Source organism: Uranotaenia lowii, chromosome 1 (genome assembly GCF_029784155.1).
Source record: "Uranotaenia lowii strain MFRU-FL chromosome 1, ASM2978415v1, whole genome shotgun sequence".
In the NCBI taxonomy this organism is placed as follows: domain Eukaryota; kingdom Metazoa; phylum Arthropoda; class Insecta; order Diptera; family Culicidae; genus Uranotaenia; species Uranotaenia lowii.
The window spans coordinates 181,152,883-181,180,192 of NC_073691.1; the positions used below are offsets into that span (position 1 = coordinate 181,152,883).

Sequence of the window (27,310 nt, forward strand, 5' to 3'; positions counted from 1 at the left end):
GCTTCGATTACGCATGTTTGCACCGGATCTCAAAACAAGATCTTCATCCTTTCCAAATCATTGCCATTTTCACAGCTATCCAATCCACAAATGTTCGTTATAACCGATAATGGATCTATTCAGTCAATATATTTTCATTCCCCTTTATCGTCGTTAGCTGTAGAAGTGGAAATTTGCATTTGTTTGTACGCCAAGCGAAATCCAAAGCTCAACTGTTCGGTTAGTGGCACCTCACAATTTGGTTCCCGGTTGATTCAAGAACATCCACATTCAGCAACGCGTTTTTCATCATCAATCCCCAACATTGTTAGTTTGGGCACCGTCACTCGTCTTTTCACGAGGGTTTTTCTTCGTTTTTCATTTCATTTGCATTTTCACCGTTTGCATGACCTATTGGTGCGATAAGTCTTTCGTTCGTTTGTTCGTTGCTTCACATCCAACGTAATGGGTCAGCGTATTGGTAGTTGTGCGGGCAGGTGGGCTATGAGAATAAAACAAAAGTACCCCCGAAGCACCTGACGGTAATGCCGAAAGCGGTTCACACGAGGCGTTTGAAAAGGAAAAGGAGGGGGAAATTCCAAAAGAAAAACGTGCACCAATTCACACGGTGTAGCGACCGAGTTCTTCCATCCGCGCGCACTTTCCTTTCCAGAGGCTCAATGGAGCCTGTTTAAGGAGGCGGAAGTACACTTCTTCTTGGTTCGTCGAAGGGCCAAACGCGACCGGAGTGCGTATCAGTTCTCTCCGTGTAAGTATTCTTTCTCTCCGATGATCCTTGTTTGCGCTCATTCGGCGCACACATCACACTCGCTCTTCTGCGAGAACCGAGAACCTAGTGGACCCTCCTAAGCTCGGGGTTCTTCTGTTGTTCAGCAGGCTCTTCGAGGGTCTCTTCGTGTCGTGTCCCGATAGCAGGCCCCAACGCAGTCTCCTCTAGCTCGAGCTATTCAACCCCCCCTCCCCAACACATAAAATTCCCCTTCCTCTTGCCCCTGGCTCCAATCCCCTCCACCCTCAACCGAGCACCACTTTTCATCCATTAATCGAAGAAAAAGCACAAGACCACCATTAGGGCAAAAACGCAAGAAGAAGCAGTGGAAAAATCCCTTTTCGGTCGATTTTGGCCCAAATCCATCGGAATTTCGCGACGCAAACGTGCCCAAAGTATGGCCCGGATCCCGACGCATCCCGGAACGATGAAATCCAGTGCAATTTTGACCCGCAAAGGTCCCAAAGTGGCCAGTGAAAATTTCACACACACACAATTTTTCCCAATTCTGCCAAGTACCACCACCCGAGCAAGAAAAAAAAGCAAAACCACGGAGCTCCACGGAAAAACGAACCTTTCGGGACGAGATCACACACTATTCTGGCCGGAGAGCGACAATCGAATTTTCCTGCTAGCTACCGTCCAAGAAACGTCTTCATCGCCGTGGTTGGGAAAAATAGGCGAGCGAGAACGACGTGCGTGTCACTAGGAAAGCACTATGGCTACAAGCTGCGCGTCGGGCAGGGTTGGGTGATTATTTTTGAATTTTACCAAACGGTGAGAAAACGTGTTCAGTGATCGCGCTGCCGTCTTTTGCTTGGAAGCTGTTCCGTTGTTTAAAGGCACCGGAACCCCTCTGACACCTGTCGAACTCCCGAGATTTTTTTTTTTCGTTGTTTAATGTTAAAACCCTAACGTAGATTTTCAGACTATAAAATTTTACGCATCAGAGAGCTTTGTGTATCATAAGCAAGGGTTGCTAGCGAACCGAGAATACCGGAAAAAAATTTGGAATTTCATCGCGTCATCGGGAAACCGAAAATAAAACGGGAATTCCGGCACTTCACCGAGAAAATCGACATATTTGAAAAATTTTCACGGAATTTCAAATAAAGCTTAGTTCTTTTAGAAATGGGATAATTACGAATGCGTGTATCTCAGAATAACATTCGTTTGATCGAAAAACTTTCTATGAAGGACCATTAAAAAGTTAAATTATGTTTTAAGATCCCTCCCCTCCTCACAAGAATGGGGGGCCCCCAGACAAATGTTATATGCATATCTACAAAACTTTTGAATTAACAATGCAAATGGATCCAAATTTGTCTAGAGAGAAATGCATGTTAACGCTAGTTTGAGACCCATCTCTTTTCTGGAAGAAGGAGATTTCATAGAAATGTTACAAAATTTCTACATTTCTAAAAACTAATCAAGCAACTACAAAAGATCTACCATTTTTGTTATATTTTGTAGCACAATTTTCCCGTATGTTTGGATAACGTGCCGCTATTAAGCCTACCCCCATTCTGATAGTATGGCAGCAAAAACATGTTTTTTTAAATATCCAAACATTTAGTGTGTAATTAATTTCTATTTTATTATTGAGTAAAACTAGAAGATCCAGTTTTTTTTCCTTTTGAACGAATGTTGTTGAGACATTTTATAGAAAAAAAAGTTGAATAAAATATTAAGTTAGTCAACAGATACTAAGCATCTGATCGAAAAGGATTTGAGAAGGTTATAGAAAGTTTATATTCTAAAGAATCTCATCTGCTTGTCTGTAGAAAAAAAACTTTTAAAAACCGAAACAGTATTATCAAAATAACTAATAGAAAAATAAGTTTTGAAAAAAAAATTAAATGAGCTGAATTTGAAATTCGAATGAGTTCGAATCACAAAAGTACGAAAATTGTCCGATAACATGTTTCACTAAAACGTAAATAATTTTTGAATTGGCAAAAAGTGGCAACAAGTTTTTGTTTTGTTGGATAGCTGAGACTTCCATTTAAATGTTTGAGTTGGAATGAGAGTGGGGTAACGTGGGGTAACATGTTTTCTAGATGTCCGAATATGATGAAAATTCGTATTTTTTTAACGTTATACATTTATACTCGTACAAAAAAGTTCATTTTTTTCAATTATTCAACCTCAAATAAATAAATTTCATATTATTTTGAACACATCAATGCTAATAACTTTTTTTTTTTATTTCTTCAAGGAATAAAATTTTAGCGGAGTATTGATAATATTTTTTTGTTTTTGCGATAAAATGTAACAGCATCAAACCCCAACTTCACCTACGTAGAAAATTGTATGAAACAACGGATTTTAAGATTTGTTTGACAAATTTGTGATCGGTGTAATGTCCAGTTCTGAAAAGCATAAATTTTTGATGAATTTTCGAAATTTACAAAAAGGGGTTTTGGTCAAGCTTTCACAGGTCCTGCTCCACTGTGCGTGGGAGATGGAAAGGGGAAAAGGAAGCTCCCCTACAAGCTTTTTTTTTGCAAAAATCTAGAGTTTATTAAGTATAACAGACCATGTTTTATAAAAATCTATATTTAAAACTTATCAAACTAATGGAGCCAATATGGCGTGGGAAGTTATTAAAATACTGAAAATATTTCTATGGTAGTTCATAAGCTTTGTCCGCATTAGAAGGGGGAGAGGGCGGGGAATCCATACCAGTAAAACATACATTTTGGCATTATTATAGAACTCATGAAGCTTATACAAACAGAATAGAAATTTAAGATCTCGAAAACAAATTTTGATATCAAATTTTAGAAAATTAGATTACATCATCTTTGTATCGCAATTCAATACTCCAGCTGCAGCTCTCATTTTAATGCGGTTGATGCTGAATTACAGACACCGTTCGATTTTGGCAACATTCGTGCAAAACCGGTCAATTTTTTGCAACATTCAAAAAAAGACGTTTTTTGTCATTTTTTTTTATTTTTTAAAATTAAAATGATTTCATCGAATGCATGGATAATTTAGGGAGTATGACATTTGGCATAACGCCATTTGGCATAATGCCTTTTGGCATAAAGCCATTTGGCATAAAAGCCATTTGGCATAAAGGCCATTTGGCATAAAGACCATTTGGCATAAAAGCCATTTGGCATAAAGCCATTTGGCATAATTTCTTTTTTCGTGTGATCGCGTTGAGATTCACTTTTCGGACAACGTTGCATGTTTTCTTTTCTTAAGTTTTGCGGCATTGCCGCAAACATCGAGGATGCAGGGGGTGAGGCGGCACAAAGCCGCCGAGGCTCCCCAATCCGAGGTGGCCGCCGACCCGCCGTCGGAAGCGGCGGCCTTATTACATTGGTCTAGGTCTACTGGGGCCTCCTAGGTTTACGTGAAAGCTAGGGATGATCCCTTAGCCCCGTCCGCCGCGCGATAGCGCGAAGGACAATATTTAATATAAGTTCGAACGCGCAGCGTGAGGAGGCTGGTGTTGACTTTTGTAGAACCGCAATAAGTAAGGCGTTTAGACCTAAGCTTGAACCGACTCCTCACGCTGCGCGTTCGAACTTTCATGAAAGTGTGTCCTTCGCGCTATCGCGCGGCGGACGGGGCTAAGGGATCACCCCTAGCTTTCACGTAAACCTAGGAGGCCCCAGTAGACCTAGACCAATGTAATATGGCCGCCGCTTCCGACGGCGGGTCGGCGGCCACCTCGGATTGGGGAGCCTCGGCGGCTTTGTGCCGCCTCACCCCCTGCATCCTCGATGTTTGCGGCAACGCCGCAAAATTTGAAAAAAAATTGCAAGTTTATTTAAACAGTCACCACTTGGTAAGCTGAAATTATGCCAAATGGCTTTATGCCAAATGGCTTTTATGCCAAATGGTCTTTATGCCAAATGGCCTTTATGCTAAATGGCTTTTATGCCAAATGGCTTTATGCCAAAAGGCATTATGCCAAATGGCTTTATGCCAAATGTCATACTCCCGATAATTTACCATTATTTTGTTATAATTACCATGGAATGGTGAAATTGTACGTCATTAAACCGTAACGCACCATAACGCATACACATGGTAATTTTAAACACACTCATGTTCAATATAAACAAAAACGTACTCAAAAAATCCATCTGTTTTTATTTTTAAATTAACCCTTAGATATGGTAACGTTTACCATGATTTTTCTTTCGGTGTAGGGATACCATTTCTTCAAATCGATCGATGCGCACTCTGGAATCGATATTGCGTACTGTTGGAAAAATTATCCAGAAAGCGAAATCGAGTGTCCAGTCAGTATGGTCAGTGGTATTACCACAGACTAATACAGACATGACTCTCCATAGAAATTTTTTTCCAATTTTTCGCGAAAATTCTCTCAAATGATTGCACTGCCATCTGGTATCGACATTGCCCCTAACCATTGAAAACCTCAAAAACTGTCGAAGTAGTCATGGAAAATATTGATCAGTCAAAAAATAAACAAACAAATACTCGGGTAGGAAAGTCCTCAAAATCGTTAGATATTAAAATTAGGTCGCCGATATTGCCAGTGAGTTCGTTCCGTGAAAGCGGAACATCGCCGGAAATACGGAGCTAAAGGAGGCAAGGAAATCCGAAATTGAAAATATTGTAGGTACATTTTCATTTGTCGAATTTTTTTTTTTTTTTTCTTGCAGGTGGTTGGCTCTAGTTGAAGCAGATGGTGTGCTTGACGACGCCCCGATTGGACGAAAGAAGCGCAGTACCACTTACTCCCTAGAGCTTCGGCAATGCTCTGTCCAAATTATCAAGCCTCGCGCATTTGGATTTCAATATTTCCATTAATGAAAATATTTCTTTTGAATTAAGTTTCATTCAAAAGATTTCAGAATGCCTGCCATTAGTTGTTGCAGGGTGGCCACAGAACCGGAATTGAAGATCGAACTCACACCCAAAACCGGGAAAAATACAAAAGGAAACCAAAATTCAGAATTATTATTTGAATTTTCAAGTCAGAAAAGTTTCTAAAGTTTGTAGGAGGAAAATTATAAGTTATGAAATAAAAAAACACTCCGCTCTCTCTTCAAAAATAGTTAGTAAATGTAGGTTTCATTGTGTTGTATGAATATAATTTATGATTGATTTATAATAAATTGGATAATTTGAAATTGGTTTATTATTCTTCCTGACTGCGCAGTTTCGACAGGCAAAGGAAACAAAAACTTAAAAAAAGGAACATACAGGAACATTCCGCTGCCAAATACCGCACTTTCCTTGCCATTTTTCTTCAAAAATTTATATAATTAGATTCTAAGCCTAGGCGAAAACTTCAGTAGAATAAATCCGGATCCAGTAGAATAGCTGTTTTGCTAGTTAGGGCATTTTTCAGACTGATCTCTTTGGTGTCCCAGATGGTCCACGCGATGATTGTCTCCGGATTACCCAATTAAATTTGAGCTCGCGGAAGTGCATGGCAGAGACTGTTTCTCAATGTGACCAAAATCAGAAAGCTAGAATGAAATATATTTTTGAATAATTTGAACACTTAATAATTCACCGATAAAAACCTTTTTTTCCGCTTCAAGCAATCCAATTAAACTATTCCGAACTTGCTGCGTTGTTTGGCCTCGGCCAGAGGGAGGACTGCTGTGAACTGCTACCGCTTTTAAACAGATGTGTCCCGTTTTATCTGCTGAGTTAACTCTGGTATTAAACTTGGCACTTTTTACGTTACCTCTATCAAACAAACAAAAACAAACGATCCATAGCAACTTGAGTTTTAAGTTTAAAATTTGACCAAAAATTACATCGCTAGCTTAGATATCTTTTGTGCGATCGATGCGCCTCTGGTGCCGACATTGCCCATAAATCTAGCAAAAAACTGGAAAAGAGAGTCCTGTCTGTATTAATCTGTGGTATTACCTTTACGCCGTAAAGTTTACGAACTTATACGCACCGCTTTATGTAAACAAGATTATGATACATAAATACACTCGGCACAATCGCTCGTAAAAAGCAAAAGATTGGAGTCTACACTCAGAAATAAATAAAATATCAAACAGTTATATTCTAGGTATTTTCACATATCTCCCTCTTTACGCACACGGATATTTCTCATGGTGTAATTACTGGGATATTTCTCACTGGGAAATATTTCTGCGATTAAAATTTATGCATTGAGAAATGTTATGGAACGACATCTGGTGGTCAGAAATAAAAGTTTGAGCCGTAATGTAAAGGCAAACGCTTAAAGCAGAAATAAACAGAAAAACCAAACGAAAATCGTTTGATTTTCGTTCATGTTCTATCTATGGTCAATGTGCATAATTGACCATAGCATACAAACATGTGCATTTCGTTGGTAATATTACTTGCTGCAATTGAGTCCATCCTATTTAAATATGATTCAGTTAAATATTTAAAGAGAATGGAATCTGCATGCAGTCAAGTTGAAAGGCATTTAGCAACTGAAGAATCTAGCATGTGCTCATACCCGTTTAGTTGGGACTTAAACGCACAAAGCGTTTGTTTGAACAAAATAATATATAATTTCTCGGTTATTAAATTTTATGCATTGGATCATTACACGCCGAGAAATTATTCGGATGCATAAATTTAAATATCTGAAATATTTATTTTTTAATATTTCTGGATATTAATGTCAGAGAAATATCGGAGTTATTGAAATATAATAATTTTCATATTTTTTTCATTTCTGAGTGTATGGTTCTAGCAAACAATTCGAGTCGATAAAACGGTGTATCCGGAATGCGCAATCCCGGAAAACGCACGAGAGACAATATCAGATGGGCCCAAGCTTAAATATCTTAGCCATTCGTCAGGTTTCATCCCAATTATCAAACAATGATGATATAAGGCCTTTCTCATCAGGTCCTCTCAGATCAAGTAAACCTTAAAATTAACAACAACCAACATCCCAAAAAACACCAAGTGGAAAAAGGACATCATATTTTCTCTGCCCTAACTTATTTCCTCGACCCCAAATATGATTTTGTATCGATGGGCTGGCGTAAAATCAATAAAGAACAATTACATACAATTAAAAAAATTGAAGATAATCACTGCTAACTTACCGATTTTTTTCTCACGGGGCTCCTAGACCGATTAACGGTTTTGATTGTTGACCTGCCAGCAGCATGGTCTCGTACATCTCGCTATTTCCTTTCTTTAAAATTCCCTACCCATTATTTTGAGGCTTGCCACTTTCTTCCAATCATCTTCGCTTATCACTTAACTAAAATACGGCTATCAAACAAAAAGTACCCAAAAAAAAACCCTCAACTGTACCGATTCCGGAATCGTACTACTTGCAAGAATTTTCCGCACTTCCGTCGCGATTTTGACTTCTCTTTCAATTTCAATTGCACGTTCCCAAAAAATGCTACAGAAAATTAGACCCTGTTGCACAGGAACTTTGTTTCGCGGCGACAGAATAAATTCATCAAGAAAACCAGTAACTTTTCAATAAACGATTTTGAACACAAGTAATTTCTGGAATACTTGAAGCAAAAACGAAGACAATATTTAATGATTTCTACTTTCATTTTGCGAACTCATGATGCGAGAATTTGAATTTAAAAACTAGAGCAGTGTTGCTGTTTTCCCATATATATCGTTTTAACTCTCAATAATCAGCTAATAAAAATCAACTGTGGTTTTATGATGATTGTATCCCATTTACCCGAAAGCCATTGCCCAGAATGAATTTTTCCCAGAATGACAAAAACCCGAAATCAAACCCCAGAATGAACCATTTCCCAGAAAAAAATTCCCCAGAATGCACCATTTACCAGAATTTTTTTTCCCAGAATGGACCATTTCCCAGAATTTTTTTCCCCAGAATGGAACATTTACCCGAATGGCACAAATCCCAGATTTTTTCCCCTAGTATTTTTATTTGTTTTTTTTTCTAATGAATTCTTGAATATGTCATATGATTCGAAATTAATTTTTTCAAAATGATTTTTTAAATGAAACTACGACTTTGAAATTTTCCAACTAAATTTATTTTGGAATCAATATTGTGCTTTGTTTATGATTTGGGTACTTTAATTGATTCAATGCTTATCATGGTCCTTTAAAAAACCGTTTTGGTATCCGACTCCTCACGCTGCGCGTTCGAACTTGAAAGACGTTTTGTCCTTCACGCTGTCGCGTGGCGGACGGGGCTAAGGGATCACCCCTAGCTTTCACGCAGACCTAGGAAGCCCCGCCAGACCTAGACCAATGTCTTAGGGCCGCCGCTTCCGACGGCGGGTCGGCGGCCTCCTCGGATTTGGGAGCTTCGGCGGCTTTGTGCCGCCTCAGCCCTTTCATCCTCGTTGGTTGCGGCCTTGCCGCAAAAGAATAAAGTTATGAAACTCCATTTTTTTTTGTAACAATTCCTTTTTTTTAATAATTTCTAGTAAGGATAAATGTTTTCAATTTTCTGGGAAATGGTCCTTCTGGCGAAAAAATTTCTGGTATAGTCCTATTTGCCGCTGATAGTGTTGGTGATATTATGCTGGTTGTTTCACCAACACTTTTTAGTTTTGGGACAATCAACCTCAAAAACGACCATGTTTGTCGACCGGCTGTCCTTTTTTTTGTACCGAGAGTTTTGGAGGTTAATTGTCCCGTCTCATCTGTACACGCTCAGCAAGTGTGCGTAAGAAATGTCAAAAACAACTCTATATGGTTCATTCTGGTGAAAAAATTTCTGGGAAATGGTACATTCTGGCGAAAATTTTTCTGGGGAATGGTTCGTCTGGGAAAAAAAATTCTGGGGAATGGTTCTTTCTGGCGATTGGAATTCTGGGGATTTTTCATTCTGGGCAATGGTTTTCGGGTAAATGGAGTACAACCTTTATGATTATTCAAAACAAAAAAAACATTATAAAGATTATAACGAAGTTGACCAACGTCTGTCTCAGGAAATACCTGATTGCTGTTATTTAGTCAATCGAAAGGAGTTACATGATGGAATACAATTTTTTTATTTAGTTGTTAGTGAAAGATACACCAACTTGCTAAATCGCTCGAATAAATGAAAATTTGCAAGATATTTAACAAGCAAGATAGCGAGCGACGGTTCTTGAATGCTATGTTCTATCCGGTGCTGCGCACAACTTTAGTACGCAATATTGTGTACAACTTCATCGCGCTGCCGTGGCTTTTGTGATTTCAGTAACGGGAGATAGCAGACACAAAATTTGTTATCTCAATCATAACAAAATATGTTAAAGTTTCCGTAGCTGTAAGGATTTCTTCAGGGATTTTATAAACTTTTTTATAAAAACTTTGATTTTTATTTTTTTAATTTTTCCCTTGCATATTTTATACTCCTTATTTTCATATAGTTTCCGTTCAAAACTTGTTGAAAATTAGCCTACATAATACCGAATTGGATGTGATATTCCATTTGGGTGATTCCAAAAAAAAAGCCCAGTTCGATTTCTAAATATAACTGTATTTCTAATACAAATAGAACACATTTATTTAGAAAAGTCCTCACTTAAATTAAAGAATGAATGTGCAAGCAAATTTCCAGAGTCGAAACTACGCTCGCGGTTGTCTTATAAATTACATCTACTTAAGATACTTCCGATGCTCAGCAATTATTGCTCGTCCTAATCTTTCCGGCGGTTAGTTTGCGCTCTCACAGGCGTCCACCCAATCATTGTACACGTCGACCGGCTCGGACAGGAAGTTGATCGAGGTTTGGTAGTCCTCCATACAGACCCGGCACGTAATCCGGGCCGAGTTCCGACTTTTGTCCATTTTCACCTCGCAGGATTTTTCGTGATTGCAGAAGGGGCAGTTGAACTGTTGATCCAGCGGTTCGATGTTCTTGCGCCGCGGCGGAGGCTTTCTTTTCGACTTCCGGCGTCCCATGGCTCCTTGTGTTCTGCTAAATTGGCTGTGAATTAAAAATAGTGGATTCAGGAGAGATATTGGCCGGCAAAATGTTTTTTTTTTACCTCTGGCGAACGTTGATTTGTGTGTTTACCGGGACGCCCGTTCGTTTTTGTTTGGCTTTGCGAGACGCTTGACAGATAACAAACAGGCAGTGATGTCGGACGTTTTTTTTTCGTGTATCACCTTAAACTTTGGAAAATGATAATATAATATTATATAATATAATGATAATATAATATAATGATAATATAATATATTATGTTCTGTTGGTAGCCCGAATTACAAAAAAAAACAGATTCTTCGGGATTATTCTGGTTTCTGATACTTGATGTGATAAATCGCTATGATTAAACCAATTTAACACATCTTTGCACAAGAATTAAAACACAACGTTTAAAACAGTTTAGGTACTTAACATTAACGTTCATCAGAAAAAGTGACAAATAATAGAATTAGAAAATAAAGATCAATTGACCAAGACTTAAATTTCAAACGTTATTGTTATACTCGTAATTACTTTCTAATCGAAAATAATTCGGTATTTATTATAATTACTGCAAATTAGTAGAATTGGCAACACTGCACTTTCAAAAAGAAATAAATTATAGATTAAGTTTCAGGTTTTTTTTGCCTGTGGTTCATTCGATTTGTTAACTTTGCGCAACTTGAAACGTTTCGCAAATTTCTGTTTTTGCAAGAGTATGAGCAAACTACTAAATTTTGGTGGTAGTATACTAAGCATTTTATTAAATTTTAAACAGCTTCTACTAATGATTGATTTGTTGTTTATTTTTTCTAACAATCGCAGCCCTCATTCAACGCATCAAAGCGCCATCTCCGTTTGTGCTCGCCCAACTAAGCAGCATTGGCACCGGCACCATGGAAGGGGGCCCAATAGAGAGCGCAATCCGGGCCGGGTTAACCGCGCGATTGAACCCGATTCATCTGGAGATCGTAAACGAATCGTATATGCACAACGTACCGAAAGGATCCGAATCGCACTTCAAGGTCCTGGTGGTTTCGGACCAGTTCGAGGGATTACCATTGATTAAGGTACTTAAATAATTTCTCGTTTCGTCACCTCTTCATGTGTTTTCTAAAGCCCTTTATGGATATTAACACGTAAGGACCGTGAAGAACCATAAGCCAAGAAATACAGGCATTCTTAAGCTCAAAACTCGCTGGATCAAATTTTATACAAATTTGGTATCTTGGCGGGGTCACTGACCGTTTTATTCACGGCAAGCGAAAAAACAAGAATTCTCGTATTTGGTCTGGAATGTGTTGAATCAGGCATGTCAAACTGGGGGTTCACGGGCCGCATGCGGCCCGCGGCCTTTGTCAATGCGGCCCGCGTAGACCCGTCTTAAATTATCACAAAATTCCCTACTACACAGAAGTACGCTGGCTTTCCTGCCACAAAATATTAAAAAGATTTTTTTTTTGCTACGAGAGGAAATAATATAATTTTATGAAATGAAAGATTTTTAATGCGGCACTTAAACGAGTTTGACATGCCTGTGTTAAATGGAATGTGCCTCCCATTCGAAAAAAAAGCTTGGGTGTAATTTCTTGATATCAATTCGATGGAATTAATCGAGTTATTCTCTAAGAACTCGAATACAGATTCGAGTTTTCGGGAAAACTAATTTAACTTCTACATTCTATATGCAGCGTCATCGTCTGGTGAACGAAATCGTGAAGGATAAACTAGAAGGCGATTTTGTGCATGCCCTATCGATCGTTGCCAAAACCCCTGGACAGTGGACCGAGGCGGAGAAGCTGGAACCGAGCCCGAAGTGTCGAGGAGGATTTGGCAAATAGGGGTAACTGACTTGAATTATTAAGTATTGTGATAATTAAAAAACTAGCAAAAGCAAAATACACTTTTTTAGGGTTTGCGTTGTTAAGCTCTGCTTGTTTTATTTACACTTCAAACACTGATCATACTTCAAATGAACGTTCTCCCGAGTAAATTTCTTAAATATTGAAGGTATCCAAACGGAGTTTCCCGTCATTCTCGGTGAAGTACATCATATCGGCCATGGTCTGCTCGCAAATCATTTCTTCGACACGGTCGAACATCTGGAAATAGGTTTGGAAAGTTGCTTAGTAAGGTTTAAAAAAACGCATCTATGTATTTAAAAATTTACCGATTTGCATTTGAATTTATCGAGCACTTCAGGGTGCTTCAAGTTTGGTCCGAAGTTCACGCTGACAGTGGCGTTCTTATGAACGGACAGTGCCGGATAGTACGCTCCTCCGTAGAGATCGGTGAAGGCTTCCCCTTGGCAAATTCCGTTTTTGAAGAAAAACACTTTGCTGCCCGGCAAAACCTTCAACGTTTTTAGCGTTTCGGTGACCTTGTCCTTTTCTTCGTAGTACAGATGGCTCTTGAATTTTACCAGGGGCCGGTCCTTGAAGGTGCCTGGCACGTGTGTGATCTGATTCGATTCCGGCAGTACGATCATAAATCCGAGCGTATCACCCACCCCGTAGCCATCGCTGTAGTGTTTGCCGTGAGATTCGTGGAACCGGGTCCCCTTGCGAGATCGCCACGAGTAGCCGAATTTGTCGTAGCCAAGCGGTGCCTGCAAGTTAGCGTACTCTTGTCCCCATCCAAGACGACAAGCCGATCCCTCCGGCATATCCTCGACCGTAGCTTCCCAGTACCAGCTGCCGCGAGTCACGTCTGGAATAGAATGAAACACTCTTATAGTTAGCGAATTGCCCGGTCAGTAGCACAAAAGAACTTACAATGAGTGGCCCGCACCATACAGTAGCCTTTCTCCCCGGTTACCGCGATACGGTCCTCGGAGATTTTCAGCTGCTGAGCCCGATCGTGCAATGCTAGCAACATAGCATTCGGGGACAACACCCGATACAACCAGCCGGGGATCGGTTTCCCGGCCCAGTCCGCACTCTCATCAAACTCCTGCCGGAAGGGTGCGTGTGGATCCGGTTCGGCTAAAATATAGCGATAGCCATCCTTGTTGAAGGGATGCTCCAGTGGGTACCCGTGCGCTGGCAGTTTAACCAGGGTACCGAGATCGGCTCCAACACGGCTTTTCTTCCCGAGATTCCCACCGGGACCATCGCTGTTCGGAAACTTTCGCTTCTGCTGCCGGCCCGCTTTGGCCAGGCTTTGGGAGTCTGTGGTATAGAGAGAAAATTGAACTCATTAGATTACACTTAAGTGCCACATAACACCAACATACTTTCATCCATCATGAAACCTTAATTTACTATCGAAATAGTATGATTCATTTAGGCAAATATGAAAACACCGCTTGTTCGTAAACTAGCGATTTTGAACACGTGTCGCAATCGCTTATTTTCCTGATTAGGAGGAAAAACTAAACCAAATCGAAAGGAAACTATAATCAAGGCACAAGAGCTCACGAAACCCACATAGTTATGTGGCGAAAAAATTAAATTAACAATAAAACGCAATTTGCTAGTAACAACAACAACAACATCAGCAGCATATAGAGCTTGCTGCAGCATGTGCAAAGATCGCTCTCACGTGAGCCGAAACCGAAAGCCCGACGAAACGTGGAGAAAGAGAGAACAATCAAACGCAAATTTTCTCTGTTTATGTCGCATAAGCACTAAGCATCAACAAGTGTTACGGTATTACGCGGTGTTGATTTCCTTCGCTTTTAAATTAAAATTTCTTATGTAAGTACTAGGAGGGCGATAATAATGACCAAATTGTAAAATCAAAGGTTATTTCCAGAGCTTTTCTAGGATAAGTGTTCGGGCATTAAATAAAAGTTTTAAAAATGATCCAGCAGCAGCAACAATCAATTCGGTAGCAAATATTGAATAGGGCGAATGCGCCATATGCAAACAATCTGAGTTATTAGCTGGGTGAAAAAGTACGTTCGAAGACCTACATTTTGATTGTACAAAGCTATCTAAAGTATATTTGGTTTTTGAGAAATAAAGGAAACAAAATAATATTTTTGCTGAGAGCTAATGGAGCTGTCAAAAATTGAACGCGTTTTTCTCTAAACAGCGATGTTGGCGCATACGCCTTATTCAAAATTCGATACCGAATTCTTCATTTTGTTTCCAACACACATTCCTAGAAAGGTTAAGGACCTAGTTTCTGGACCTTTCAAACATCTTGTAAGTACAACATTATAACTCAAGTCAAAAGCGAAATATTTAAATATCTGAATATATAAAATGAGATGATAAATAGAAATTTCGTTATGTTCTCCTGGTCGAGATCTCAACTTCGTAATGGAAGCTTTTGGACGCTATGAAACTAACCAAGAATCGGCATTGGGCAGTAAATAATTAAATAAAAAGTGGACACAAAAATGGAACAAAATGACACAAAAATAACACAAAACAAACAAAAAAAATGATACAAAAATGGCATAAAAATGACACAAAAAAGACACGAAAATGACACAAAAATGTCATTAAAATGACACAAACATGGCACGAAAATTACACAAAAGTTACTCAAAAATGACACAAAAATGACACCAAAATGGCACAAAAATGACACAGAAATGACACAAAAATTGCACAAAAATGACACGAAAATTACTTAAAATTGACACGAAAATGGCACAATGACACGAAAAAGACACAAAAATGGAACAAAAATAACATAAACAACACACTATAGTAACACAAAAGTGTCATGAAAATGACCCAAATATGACATAAAAATGACACAAAAATGATACGAAAATAACACGACAATGAAACAAAAATCCCATATAAATGACACATAAATGGCATAAAAATGACACAAAAGTGGTAAAAAAATGACACAGAAATAAGACAAAAATAGCGCAAAAATGACTTAAAAAAATAATACAAAAATGACACGAAAATGTCACAAAAATCTATATATATAAAAATGAATTTCTGTCTGTCTGTCTGTCTGTCTGTCTGTCTGTCTGTCTGTCTGTCTGTCTGTCTGTCTGTCTGTTCCCTATAGACTCGGAAACTACTTAACCGATTTGCGTGAAACATGGCAGGTGGGGGTATTGGAGGCAGGGGAAGGTTTCTATTATGGTTTGAGACCCCTCCCTCTCTCATTAAAGGAGGGAGGGGCCTCCCAAACAAAAGATAATTTTTTGCATAACTCGAGCACCCATCAAGCAAATGGTATCAAATTTGGCATGGGGTGGTATTTGGGTACGAGGAATATTTCTATAAATATAAGGTACCCCTCCCTCTTCTCAGCGGGGTGATAGGAAGGGGGAGAGGGGATACCTTACAATTTTTCATATAACTCGAAAACTAATAAAGATATTGGAACCAAATTTGGCACGGGAAGGTATTTGGATACGAAAAATATTTCAATGATTATTCAAGACCCATCCCTCTTCCCAGTAGGAATAAATAAAGGGGGGAGGGGCCTCTTTTATAATTTTCTACACAACTCAAAAACTAATTAAGCAAATGGAACCTAATTTGGCATGGGAGAGTATTTGGGAACGTGACATGTTCTAATGATTGTTTGAGATCCCTTCCTTCTTCCAGCGAGGAGAAAGGAAAGAGGGAAGGAAGTTTCATACAATTTTTACAGCATAACTCAAAAACAATAAAAGCAAATGAAACCAATTTCACAGGGAACCTCACTCCTTCAAAGAGGTGGATGAAAAGGGGGAAGAGAGATCTCCCTTACAATTTTCAGTATAACTGGAGAGTTGATCGAGCAAAATGAACCATATTTGGCATATGAGGGTATTTGGATAAGAGAAATGTTTCTATCATAAATTGAAGTCCCACCTTTTTTCAGCGGAAAGATATAAAGAGGGAAAGGGGGGCTTCCATATAATATTTTTTGCATAACTAGAGAAATAATCGAGCAAATGAAACCAAATTTGGCATCAAAAAGTATCTGAGTACGAAAAATACTTTTTCTATGTAAAACAATTCCATTCTTGCAGCTTTCATTTAACTTTGTTTTTACAAAATCCGAGAACTGGACAGAACTTAACATGGAAAATCATTTTGGTATGATTCTATGATTATCTGACACACCATCCTCCTTACAGTGAGTAGGTACATAGCAGGAGGGAGGTGAGCCCAATACAATTTTGTTTGCATAAGTTCTCAATTTATGCTAACGAAGCCAACAAATGGAAACAAATAAGGCATAGAAAGGTACTTGGTTACGACTTATGTTTCTACGATTGTTATAGATCCTTACGCTTTACAGTGTAGAGAGGGGAAGAAAGGAGGAGGCTTCATATATATTTTGTAGTAAAGCTTAAAAACTTATCGACCAATGGAACTATATTTGATATAAGAGGATTTTTGGGAACTTAAAAAATGGGTATGATTATTAAACATCACGACCTCCATTCAGCAAGGGGTGAAAGTAAGGACAGGGGAGGGGCTCTCTTGTCAGTTTTTCAGTTTTTGCGTACGATTAATTTGAGACTCTCCAGACAGATTAAAATTATTAGATCTTTAACACAAATTTATATGTAGAGCAAGATTGAGAATATTAGTTCAAGTTATCATTGTGTTGCAATTCGAAACTCTAGCTGCAGCTCTCATTTTATAGCACTTGCTTATGAAATATGTTATAATTTGATTTAAAATAATGCCAATAAAACAATAAAAATTTGAATAATTTTTAAAAATATCATTTGATTTTGAAAGGTGTAGCAAAGCACACCGGGTCAGCTGGTGACATATAAATGGCACAAAAATGACACAAAACTGAATCAAAGCTGATTGAAAAAAATAACACAAAAATGACACGAAAATTGCACAAAATTGACACAAATGACAAAATTGACAAAAAGAATACTTAAATTACACAAAAAGACAAAAACAAAAAAAAAAATGACTAAAATCCTCTATAAACAAAATAGAATAGAATAGAATATATGTAATCTTAATTTTGGTTAAGAATCCACAGTTGTTTCCCTAGAATATTGTACAATCTAACATGATGTTAAGGCCGGTTCTGAACCCAAAGTATAACTCACTCTGCGCTGCCTCGTCGTAGTTGGGCTTGATCTGCGTTAGATCCTGCACCACCAATCCGTACATCTGCCCGTTCTCGTTGGTTTCCTCGTAGGTGAACAGGGTGTTGATGTCCTTGATCAAGGTGCGCTGCACCGTCGCATACCAGGACTGCGTGGACCGGCGGCTCATCGTTGTCATCGCTTCCCAGTAGTGATCGATGAAGGGAATGATGTCCCGGTCCTTGCTGAACATCGTTTTCGGTTTGCCCTCCTTGGCGGCCGTTTGCTGCAGATTGGCGATAGCCGTGGCACACATTTGCGGTATGGTGGCCTGAGTTTTGCGGAAGCTTTCCAGCCCAGTTATAGAGCAGTTTTTACACACAAACACATAGTTCATGATGAATGGCACCAACCTGCCCAGCTGGAATCCGATGCACGATTCGTGGAACCAGCGGGAACATGTCACGCACAGCAGTTCCACGATGTTCAGGTTCCGATCTTTACCACTGTTCGAGGCGATAAAAAAGAGTTTACGGATTAATCAAGTTCAGCTTAGATTTTTTAAAGAGATAGTGTGACATTCTGAATAAGATAATAAATTTAAATTCTGTACGGTCGTAGATTAAGCGGTTTTGGTTTGAGTTCCAACTTTACCCGTTTACTAATTAGACAGTTGATATAACGTTAAGTTTTGTATCGTTCGTGGCCTCGAAAGTTGAATTTCGTGCAATGATTTTAGTTGGAGTTATCCGTATTATAAATGTAAACATTATGCGGTTATCGTGTAAATATGACACATTTTAAGAACACAGCCTATTATGAACCGGGAATCTGGTCACCCTGTTCAAACTTTCAAAGCTCCGTGCTCTCTCACAAGAGAGACCAAGCATATCAACAAAAATTTCGAGGGAAAATTGAGATAAAATGATTGTAAACAACTCTAGACAATAAGGTTATGTTATTGTCACAAAAAAAAAATCGGATTTTAAAATTAATTTTGCAATAAAGAATCTCCGTAGTCTACTTACCAATAGCAACTACTGATTCTCTCTTCCGTTTTGGGAAGACTTTTATCTGATTTTGTGTCACCTTCTTCCATTTTGAATGCCAGTCAACGTAGAACAAAAACTCCCAAACTAATGGTTTTTTTTCGTGGAAGTCCAAAATCTTTTAACACACAATCTCACACAAATTTAAACATTCAACAACCTAATTGACATGCACTCGATAGGATTCCGTATTCCGCCATTAACTAATGTATGTTTTCATTCATTATTTGCACTTAAATTAATCTATTTTCACTAAACTAACAAAAAGTACTGCACCATTCAAAGATGTTCGGCCTACAAACTAATCGCGGCCATGAGCGTCGTCAGGTTTGAATGCTTTTGTGAGAGTATGTTGTGCATACTTGCGGAGAGCTTTCTGGGAAGTTCTAAGAGAGCACATAAAAAGCACAAAACTCTTCAGAGACGTACCTGAGCTTTCTGGTAAGTGATCGATTATGAAAAAAAATTGATGATTTGAATTTGTTTTGAGTATTTTTGTGCCTTTCGTATTATTAAGAATTTCTTATGCACAGCTATTATTAAAAATTGAAACGATTGATAGAATATTCACTAATGAATCACTATTCCAAATTTGAAATAATATATGCTATTCGAATAACAGATATGGAATTTTCATGGGATATTTTAACCGATGTTAACTCTTCGATTCATGAAGTAACAAGTTTGCAACAGTTTTGTTATTTATATGAAAAAAGAAATGGGAAATCATATTGTTTTTATTTTTTTTATGCAGACATTACTTCCAACTGTTTAAAACCATTTTAAGAAAAAGCAAATCATAAAATGGAGGGTGAAAGTGGATGAACCGAAAGATTACCAACGACTCGGTATGAGTAACCAATTTTATCTCAAAAACCTCATGATTGTTCATAAAGGTAAAAAGAACATTTTTTATTAACCATGAGCCAGGAACTTTCTTTTTATGAAATAGAAACAACAACTTTATTAGAATGCTTTTAATACACATATTTTTTGTCCATTTTTATTTTTCTATCGATGAATATTTTGTCTCATGTTCTGCCTGGTGAATATTTATGTTGGTGTGTCTAGGGGCGTGTGGTGCAAGTTAAAATTTCAGTTGACCTCTAAGAAACTTTGAAACACTTTCGTAACAAGTTTTATAGTTTTTTTTCTTCTTCTGCTGCTGCTTCTTATACTCAGTGCAATATTCTTCGTATGGGTAAGAAATAGGAATGCTGACAACGCGATGAGTTTGCCATTTATGGGGTTGTTCTTTATCTTGTTCTAACAGTACATTAATTGAGTTTATTTGTGTTTGCATTGGCTGCTGCTTAGCTCGAGGATGTCTTTTAATGATTTCAATCTTTTTTTTTTAATCATATTTAGATTCTTAACTATCTTTGAATAATAGCTTGAATGATTACCTTGTTACAGTATATGTAAGTTCGGTGCGACTTTCAACGTTTAAAAGTTACATTGCAAATATTTTCAATATCAATGTAGAGTAAGAAGTTTAATTGTTTTCATTCTCCAAAATACTGGTTTACAAACTCTTGTTGACTGTGCGATTATATAAGTATTGATAAAATGCATTTACTCATTACGTGATGAGAAATGTATAAATAAATATAACGATGCGATACACAAAAAACTATAAAATAGTGATAAAATATAGACCATCGTTCTTTATATAGCTGTTCTATAAAATGGGGTTTCCAATTTTGAAAGCCAAATTTGTTCTCGCAATGAGGTTTACAACCTTTAAAATTCCTTTCCTCTATTAGATTCTGCTCTGATAATCTAACTATTATAAGCTGCTTCGATATCAGTTCATGATAAAATAAAACAAAAATAAATAAAAGAAAAGTCGTGTGGAATAACCTGTCTCTGTTGCTTTCCCTACAGCATACAGGTTGTAAGTTTTGCTCTCCCCTGAATGAGCTGCTGCCCTCCTCTTTAGACGGCATCCGTGGGGCTTTGGAACTCGGACAGGGCGTGAACGGGATTCTGGGCCTTCTTCTGGGACGCTCGTCGTACCTTGGCCCGCACTTCTTCCGGTTTCTCCGGGCGCACCAGCGGTTTCTTCTCCGGGGCCTTCATCTTCCACACCACGATTGGAGACTGTGGAGATTTTAGGAAAATAAAGTATTTATAGTTTGATCTAGTTCATAAATGTTTGTATAAGAGGTTGAGATAAACTTTATTGTTAGTTAAAACAAGTTTTGATTGATGTAATAAGTAGGTACTACGAAGTGACTTTGGTAACCAAAAGCAAAATGTATTTTACTGTTAGACGTAATATCTCATTGTATTATTAAATACTGAAACATTATCTGTGATTGAAAAAAAAAACATTTAATAATTCCTAATCTGTTGTGTTTTGATCGGTGTTATCGAGTGCAAAAGGCGTATCAAAATAATTTCACAGTGTTATGACGTGTTAGTTGGTAGTCTGATGTGCTTTTTTTTTCATTCTATAGATCCACAACACCGAGCCGAACGCAACTTACTTTGGAGTTCTGAGTTCAGATTAAGGGTTCCAGAGCCGTGTGGAGTAGGGGAATCGATCGAATTGATTGTTATGGAGGGTTAGCAAGAATTGGGAAAATACATATAGGCATACAATAGATGGTTATCGTTAGTAGCAATATTCTCGCGTTGCAATCTCACTGGAGCATGTACCGGAACCATACTTACCGAAACAGTTCCCTGTCGAGTGTATTTGGTGGAAGCGACGTACGAATACTTAACCGTGTAGACGACGGCATTCATAAGATTCTTGGCGGCCTGGATGAGAGAAGTGGCGCTGTCCAGCTGCAAAGATTAAATTAAAACAAACGGTCACCGGTAGATTATATCGTTCAACAAAAGACAATGGAACAAACTTAACAATTACCCCGGACACTATCAGCTCACCGCTGATGTTTTGCACGTCCGCTTTGACCTTGGACGTGATCTGGATCTGGTGGCAGTACAGAGCGATACGCTGCAGGTATGCCAGCAGATCCTTCTTGGTGGAACTTTCCGGACATTGGTCGGCGATCTCGCGGGTCAGCTTATCCAGCTTGGTGCCGGCTTCCGAGATCTTTTTGGCAGCATTGATCACATCCATAGTGGTCTTGAGCGGTCCACGGCCGCTGTAAAAAAAAGTCCAACCAAAGTTAGAAACATTCTACTTATGATATCACAATCAAAACGTACCGAGTGAAGTCTGTCATTTCCATCATGATCATGCACATGTGCTTGGCCAGATAGATGATATCGTTGCCGGTATCGTCCCACTTGGCCACTTCCGAGTCGAAGGTGAGCTTCTCCCGCCGGAACAATTCCACCTGTTGCATGATCTTCTGTTTGTCCTCTTCATTCATCTTTCGCATCGCTTCCTATAGGGTAAATTTCGGTTAGAAACATCACTTGGTGATTACTTAAACAGTTTATTCGGGCTTACCCTGGCCGTAGTAATTCCACTGATATCCGGATACTCATCGATGGTTTGATCCCCGGTATGTGCACTTGCTGCAATTAGGATCAGATCAGTGGTTAGTCATTAACATATTGGTAACATTTCGCATTTGTTTTCTCCAACAAATCATGCAAAGTTCGAAGAATAAATGGTGTAACGACAAGGAAACATAAATATCTTACATCTACTTCTGGTTTCTACGGTCATATCTTCTACAGGTTCGAATTCGGTGTCGGTGTCCAGCTCATCGGAGCTCTGTTTTGTTTTTGACAATTTCACATTGTAAGAATTTTTAAAATCATTCGGTGAGGAAGACATTCGGGTGGTCATACACAGGGTTACACGAATTGATGGATAGGACAAATGATAACATGAAAATAGAGATAAAAATAACAATAAAACATAAATGACATAGACTAGACAGTGGTTACTACAGGTGGTTTGTTTGAAAGACTATTCAAATGTGACACTGGATGGGGAACAATTGCCGCTGAATGAAGGAGAAAACCGAGCAAACACAGAAACAGCATCGAAAGCTTCCGAGTTGAATCGGAAGTCTTTCTTTTTGAGCTAACTAGCTTTGCTTACATTTACTTCGCGTTTCCAGTGTGTACTGCTCGTCTTCAATATCCTCCGGGTCCAGATCTTCTTCCTCCTTTCATGGAAGTTACCAATTCAAATAAGAAATCAATATTGGTTAACAATAGAAATAGAACATCTCACAAAAATAACGATTCTCAATTCTAACATTTTAAATTGGTAATCGAAAATTACTTTCGAGTGAAAGATTTTATTATTTTGGCAATCCAGCTGTAACACGTCGCCCCAACTTACCCTGTTCATCAGCACAGCGCGACGAATTTCTCGAACTCCGTCGTAAACCAGCCTGCTGGCATCGATGAAGTCATTCTCGTCAACGTCCTTGGCCGAATTCGAAGAGAGCGCATCAACGGCAACGTCCACCCGCTGGGCAAATTTGGACATAACCTGATCCCGCAAAACCTTCACGGCTTCCAGCACTCGTTTGGTGTAGATGCACGGTTCATAGTTGTCCATTTCGGCTTCCACCACGTTGCAGACTCGGGCCGATCTGCCCTGGATAGCACCGGCCGTGTTTCTCAAATCCAATGCATCGCCTTCCTGCAGCGCTAGGACACACTTGTTCACGTCCTCCAGAATGTGATTCTCCGAAACAGCCAAAAAGTCATCGATAGTGGTAATGTCATCGACTGCTTCCGTCAGAATGCGAACCTGGTTTTCCCAAGCCTGCCGGTAGGCTTCCATGTTTTCCTGAGCAACTTTGGAATTAGGGCGAGCACACAGAATCAGAGCCGCATTAATGACCTGTGGGCACAGTGTCTCGATCTGGGCCGCGGCGTAGCGCACCATTTTAACACCGTCCTCGTGGTTGGACATGCTGCACACAAGGTTGGCAACCTCGACCAGCTTTTCTGCATGTTTAGTAAACTGCTCGGCCCGTTCGTGAACCTTCTTTTCGTTGCCAGAACGGGCAGCATCGATCAGATCCAGAAGTGGCATGTTAGTCTCGAGGAATGAGTCCGAAACGTGATCAACGACGGCCTTACGCAGCTGCCGGCGAAGGTCCTTTGTTTTACGGTACATCTGACCGATGGCTCGTTCTAGTTCCGGGGTGCGTTCCTTGGTTCCCATCTGTTTTGGAAAAGACAAATTAGTATGCGGTTGTATACCATTTTTATTGTAAAAACAAATAACTTACATTTGACATATACTCTGAAAGCAAATCTTGCAATGCTTGCCGAACGGCGTTGCATTCGGCGACAATGCGTTCCCGACGCTCGTCTCTAGTGCAATCGGCATCGGCCATCAGTGCCGCAGCGCTAATGATACTTTCCAGACGTTCCTCCAACGAAGGACGCGAGCGAACCTCATTGTAGGCCAACGGATCCATGATTATGCCTTCATCGAAGTCGTCCAGAGCGGCGGCCAATTCGCCGGCTCCTACGTACACATCTTGTGGTGCCGTGGATTTACCCTGGGCCACATCGCTAATAGTGTTGACCGCCTCACAAACCTGCTTCAGTATGTGATCCCGGTTGACCTTAGCCAAATCTAGCTCCGGATGGCGCACGTAAACTTTCGATGCTGTCAACAGCATCGTGGAATGTTTCTTCAATACTGCACGGGCAGCGGCCAGATCGTCACGTAGTTGCGGATCTTTCAATTCTTGTTGCCGTTTAGCGGCCTGTTTGATCAACTCGTTTGCATTGATGCCAAACTGACGCATGTTAATCGTTAACTCGTCCTGCGAGGATGCGTTACGCAACTTGTCCAGATCATCTTCGACCACGTGCAGCGACTTGAGCAGCACGTGCACATCGACCATATCGGCCAGAATCAGAAGCCGCGTGACAGCGGAAAGCAAATTTCGGGCAGCCCGTACCATGTTACCGCGCTTCAGGGAGCTGCACGGATCCTCGGCGAAGTCTCGCGCTGCAATCGACATGGCCGAACCGGTTTTCCGAACTTCCTCCACGGCCGACAGCATTTCCTGGGTAATGTCCGGGTTTTCGTATGCAATCTGCTCACCCCGTTCAATGAAGATTTCGGTAGCCTTCTCGACGGCCGCCACCAGAGCGCTGGCTCGTTTAGACTTTCCTAGGGATTACATTAGGAAGATCAATGAATAAACAATCTTCAACTGAATTCAATCCGAGCCAATATGGTTAAAGCTTGCGTGGTTAAAAAGCTATGATTCGAAAACAACATTGAAAGACAGGTTCATATTTCGATTTAGATTAAGAATGAGATTTCAGACTTAGATTTACATTCAGATTTAAAATAACACATTTCGCTTACAGATTTAGAGTTTAAAATAACACGTTTCATTTACAGATTTAGAGTTTAAAATCGCACATCTCAGGTTTCAAACGTTTCAAATACTGATACAGATTTTGATTCAGCTTTCAGAATTTATTTTCAGATTTCAGATCGAAATTCGATTCAGATTCAATATTTGATTATCAAATTATGTTATGAGTCAAGTTCGAGATTTCAAAATTCGAAAAAAAAGTTTTACTTAATTTAAATTCAATGAAGCAGCATAGCAAATTTTTTATAAATATTGCAATGTTGGGTCGATACCAAACTTTTGTTCTTCTATTTGATTTTTATTTCTTTTTTCTAGGAATTTTACCCTTTGAGGCCATGTCTTTTTCCATTTATTTTATGTTTCAGCTTTTTTTTTAAATTACAAAGCCTAAGATTTACGGATATTTCAAAACTTTTTCATGAGCTTGAAAGCTGAGAGCTGAACTTGAATGTAAAAAGTTGATGTATGTCAAAAAAATTGTTTCATGAAAATACCAACCTTTCTTCTTCTTGCTCGGTCCCTTGGTGTTGACCAGGGTGGTGACCTGCAGCACCAGTGGTTCCAGCGTTTTTTCCACCGACATGGTTCGGATTTCCAGATTCTTGGGGTCCCACTTGAGGGCCACCTGATTGAAGTCGGTTAGTGTTCCCATGGTGTTTTTTTTAATCTACTCTCCTCCTCACAGCAGAGGTTCTTTTGTGACGACGAAAACTCCGTGGGAAACTGTGTGCTAGTTTCCTCAATGAATCAACTGCAGTGACGAATGAGTCACTTTACGCAAGAACACTAACTGCACACCACCACTAATACCAACTACTAGCAGGTAAACGGCGCAGAGATCGTGATGTTTTCAAACCCTTCAAACAAAATAATAAACTCGCTTGACACATATACACCCGCACGCAATTTTTTTTCCTTTTATGCTCCCTTGCCTTCGATGTTCGATGCTGGTGGTGCAGTTTTATGAGCTTTGGGAAAAAGAAGAAGTCCCGCAGATTTTTACAACGGGGAACCTTCGAAACTAAATCGATGTTTTCGGGGTCGATTTTCAAATTTCAATCGATAATTTTACACCTATCGAGTGCGCGGTAAACGCAACTACACTTTGCAACTAGTTTTGCTTACTTTCGAACGGATTTCTGCAGGAATTTTGCAGAAAACTTGGAGGGTGTGTTCCTCCACTTGCGAACACTTTTATGCTGCTACTCGACTCGACTCTTTTTCAAACGCGAGACGTCGACGTCCCGAATTTCGATTTTGTTTTCTCCGCTCTCTTTCACGATGGAATTTTAGGCTGCGTACTGATATGCTAGGGGTGTCCATATGAATAGGTTGTTTTATTTCATACATTTTTCATATCTTTCTAAAAAAAAACAGTTGCATTTCAGTATGTAGAAAAACAGAATGAAGGACGGCCAAGTGTCACTTTTGAAACCTAAAATAATTATCAATGCCACAAGTTGCAAAAAGTCGATTATTTCAGTACAAGTCATTAATTAAATTACGAGAATAACATCAAGTGCCGAAAACATCAAGTTTTGCAACAAGTTGTATACACAATTTTTTGCATTATCGCAAAATACCTTTCCTTCAGAATGAAGTTTTTCAACCGGAAGATGTTTTCCTTCCAAATCAAAACAGTGTCGGAAAGTAGCGCTTTTCGAAACTGTTTGAAATAGTTTTAGGAAGCCTTTCCAAAACCAACGAAAAACAAACATTTTAGAGCGAAGTTGCAAAAAATTTAATATAGGTGAAAACATACTTTGATCCATTGTTACAGGCACAATAGTTTAGGTATATGTATCCGGAGAAACCGATACAGCCATGTCAGACTGCGTGAACATGCGTCAAATTTGGTAGAAATCACATTGGATGAATATTATTCAATGATTATTTCCCAATGGATCCGAATAAAAATGTTTTTTTCAACAAATGCGTTTTTCTGATCACTTTTGCAGACGTTTTTTTACAAAATTACTCTTGAAATATTCAATTATATTTTAATTTTTTTTTCAGTAGTCTTAGAACATACAAAAACCAATTTCTGTTTTGTAAATACTTATAAATTTCTGATTGTTTCAACTAAAAATATAATTCATTCAACTACACTTGTATGATAGATTCTAGGCATTATAGTAAATTTCAATATATTTATTTTTGTGATTGAATGTGTGATTTTTTCGATTTTTTATATATCGTGCCTTTGAAAGACAAAAACATTAATTTGACTGAGTGTAACCAATGAGTATGCAGCCATTTTATGCTGCGCGAGAGAGCTTTTTTGACATTTTCCTTTAATTGCTGATTCCGAACATGATTTGAGAGAAATATGTCTGAATAGCATAATTTTTAAAAAGACGAATGTTA

General features: G+C 39.0%; 4 protein-coding genes across 8 annotated transcripts; 1 reads left to right on the plus strand and 3 right to left on the minus strand.

Annotated features, from left to right (window-relative positions):
* Positions 1-10,172: 10,172 nt before the first annotated feature.
* Positions 10,173-10,824, minus strand: LOC129739422 (transcription elongation factor 1 homolog). The gene is made up of 2 exons (XM_055730873.1): positions 10,705-10,824; positions 10,173-10,643 (listed from the first exon to the last, which is right to left on the minus strand). The coding sequence occupies exon 2, from the start codon at positions 10,616-10,618 to the stop codon at positions 10,370-10,372; it is 249 nt and encodes an 82-aa protein (XP_055586848.1). The 5' UTR covers positions 10,619-10,643; positions 10,705-10,824; the 3' UTR covers positions 10,173-10,369.
* Positions 10,825-11,228: 404 nt separating this feature from the next.
* LOC129739269 (bolA-like protein DDB_G0274169) lies at positions 11,229-12,529 on the plus strand. The gene is made up of 3 exons (XM_055730692.1): positions 11,229-11,368; positions 11,451-11,695; positions 12,317-12,529. Exons 1-3 carry the CDS (start codon positions 11,344-11,346, stop codon positions 12,464-12,466), a joined length of 420 nt encoding a protein of 139 aa, XP_055586667.1. The 5' UTR covers positions 11,229-11,343; the 3' UTR covers positions 12,467-12,529.
* Positions 12,530-12,539: 10 nt separating this feature from the next.
* On the minus strand, positions 12,540-18,960 carry LOC129739268 (set1/Ash2 histone methyltransferase complex subunit ASH2). 2 transcript variants are annotated; one of them, XM_055730690.1, is made up of 5 exons: positions 18,627-18,960; positions 17,620-18,104; positions 13,400-13,795; positions 12,796-13,334; positions 12,540-12,727 (listed from the first exon to the last, which is right to left on the minus strand). In XM_055730690.1, exons 1-5 carry the CDS (start codon positions 18,695-18,697, stop codon positions 12,623-12,625), a joined length of 1,596 nt encoding a protein of 531 aa, XP_055586665.1. In that variant the 5' UTR covers positions 18,698-18,960; the 3' UTR covers positions 12,540-12,622. The 2 variants fall into 2 exon arrangements, with proteins under 2 accessions (XP_055586665.1, XP_055586666.1); XM_055730691.1 differs by lacking the exons at positions 17,620-18,104; positions 18,627-18,960 and adding an exon at positions 13,861-14,097.
* A 1,025-nt stretch (positions 18,961-19,985) lies between these two features.
* LOC129739081 (catenin alpha) lies at positions 19,986-26,174 on the minus strand. Of its 4 annotated transcripts, none has more exons than XM_055730484.1 (9): positions 25,442-26,174; positions 23,831-24,729; positions 22,927-23,763; positions 22,275-22,347; positions 22,078-22,145; positions 21,831-22,012; positions 21,526-21,766; positions 21,327-21,443; positions 19,986-20,750 (listed from the first exon to the last, which is right to left on the minus strand). In XM_055730484.1, exons 1-9 carry the CDS (start codon positions 25,593-25,595, stop codon positions 20,586-20,588), a joined length of 2,736 nt encoding a protein of 911 aa, XP_055586459.1. In that variant the 5' UTR covers positions 25,596-26,174; the 3' UTR covers positions 19,986-20,585. The 4 variants fall into 4 exon arrangements, with proteins under 4 accessions (XP_055586459.1, XP_055586452.1, XP_055586474.1 ...); XM_055730477.1 differs by having other exon boundaries at positions 21,520-21,766; XM_055730499.1 differs by lacking the exon at positions 22,275-22,347 and adding an exon at positions 22,681-22,747.
* Between the last annotated feature and the right edge of the window lie 1,136 nt (positions 26,175-27,310).

Bases quoted from the DNA above. Each gene is read 5' to 3' on its own strand.
- LOC129739422 (XM_055730873.1), bottom strand. From the start codon at position 10,618: ATGGGACGCCGGAAGTCGAAAAGAAAGCCTCCGCCGCGGCGCAAGAAC.
- LOC129739081 (XM_055730477.1), bottom strand. From the start codon at position 25,595: ATGGGAACACTAACCGACTTCAATCAGGTGGCCCTCAAGTGGGACCCC. The intron at 22,348-22,926 runs GTAAGTTGGGGC...AAAACAAAACAG, and splicing joins GCGCTGTGCTGATGAACAGG to AGCTCCGATGAGCTGGACAC. The intron at 22,013-22,077 runs GTAAGCCCGAAT...TTTACCCTATAG, and splicing joins GTGGAATTACTACGGCCAGG to GAAGCGATGCGAAAGATGAA.
- LOC129739268 (XM_055730690.1), bottom strand. From the start codon at position 18,697: ATGGAAGAAGGTGACACAAAATCAGATAAAAGTCTTCCCAAAACGGAA. The intron at 18,105-18,626 runs GTAAGTAGACTA...CGCCTCGAACAG, and splicing joins AGAATCAGTAGTTGCTATTG to TGGTAAAGATCGGAACCTGA. The intron at 12,728-12,795 runs GTAAATTTTTAA...ACCTATTTCCAG, and splicing joins ATAAATTCAAATGCAAATCG to ATGTTCGACCGTGTCGAAGA.
- LOC129739269 (XM_055730692.1), top strand. From the start codon at position 11,344: ATGAGCAAACTACTAAATTTTGGTG. The intron at 11,369-11,450 runs GTAGTATACTAA...TAACAATCGCAG, and splicing joins CAAACTACTAAATTTTGGTG to CCCTCATTCAACGCATCAAA. The intron at 11,696-12,316 runs GTACTTAAATAA...TTCTATATGCAG, and splicing joins AGGGATTACCATTGATTAAG to CGTCATCGTCTGGTGAACGA.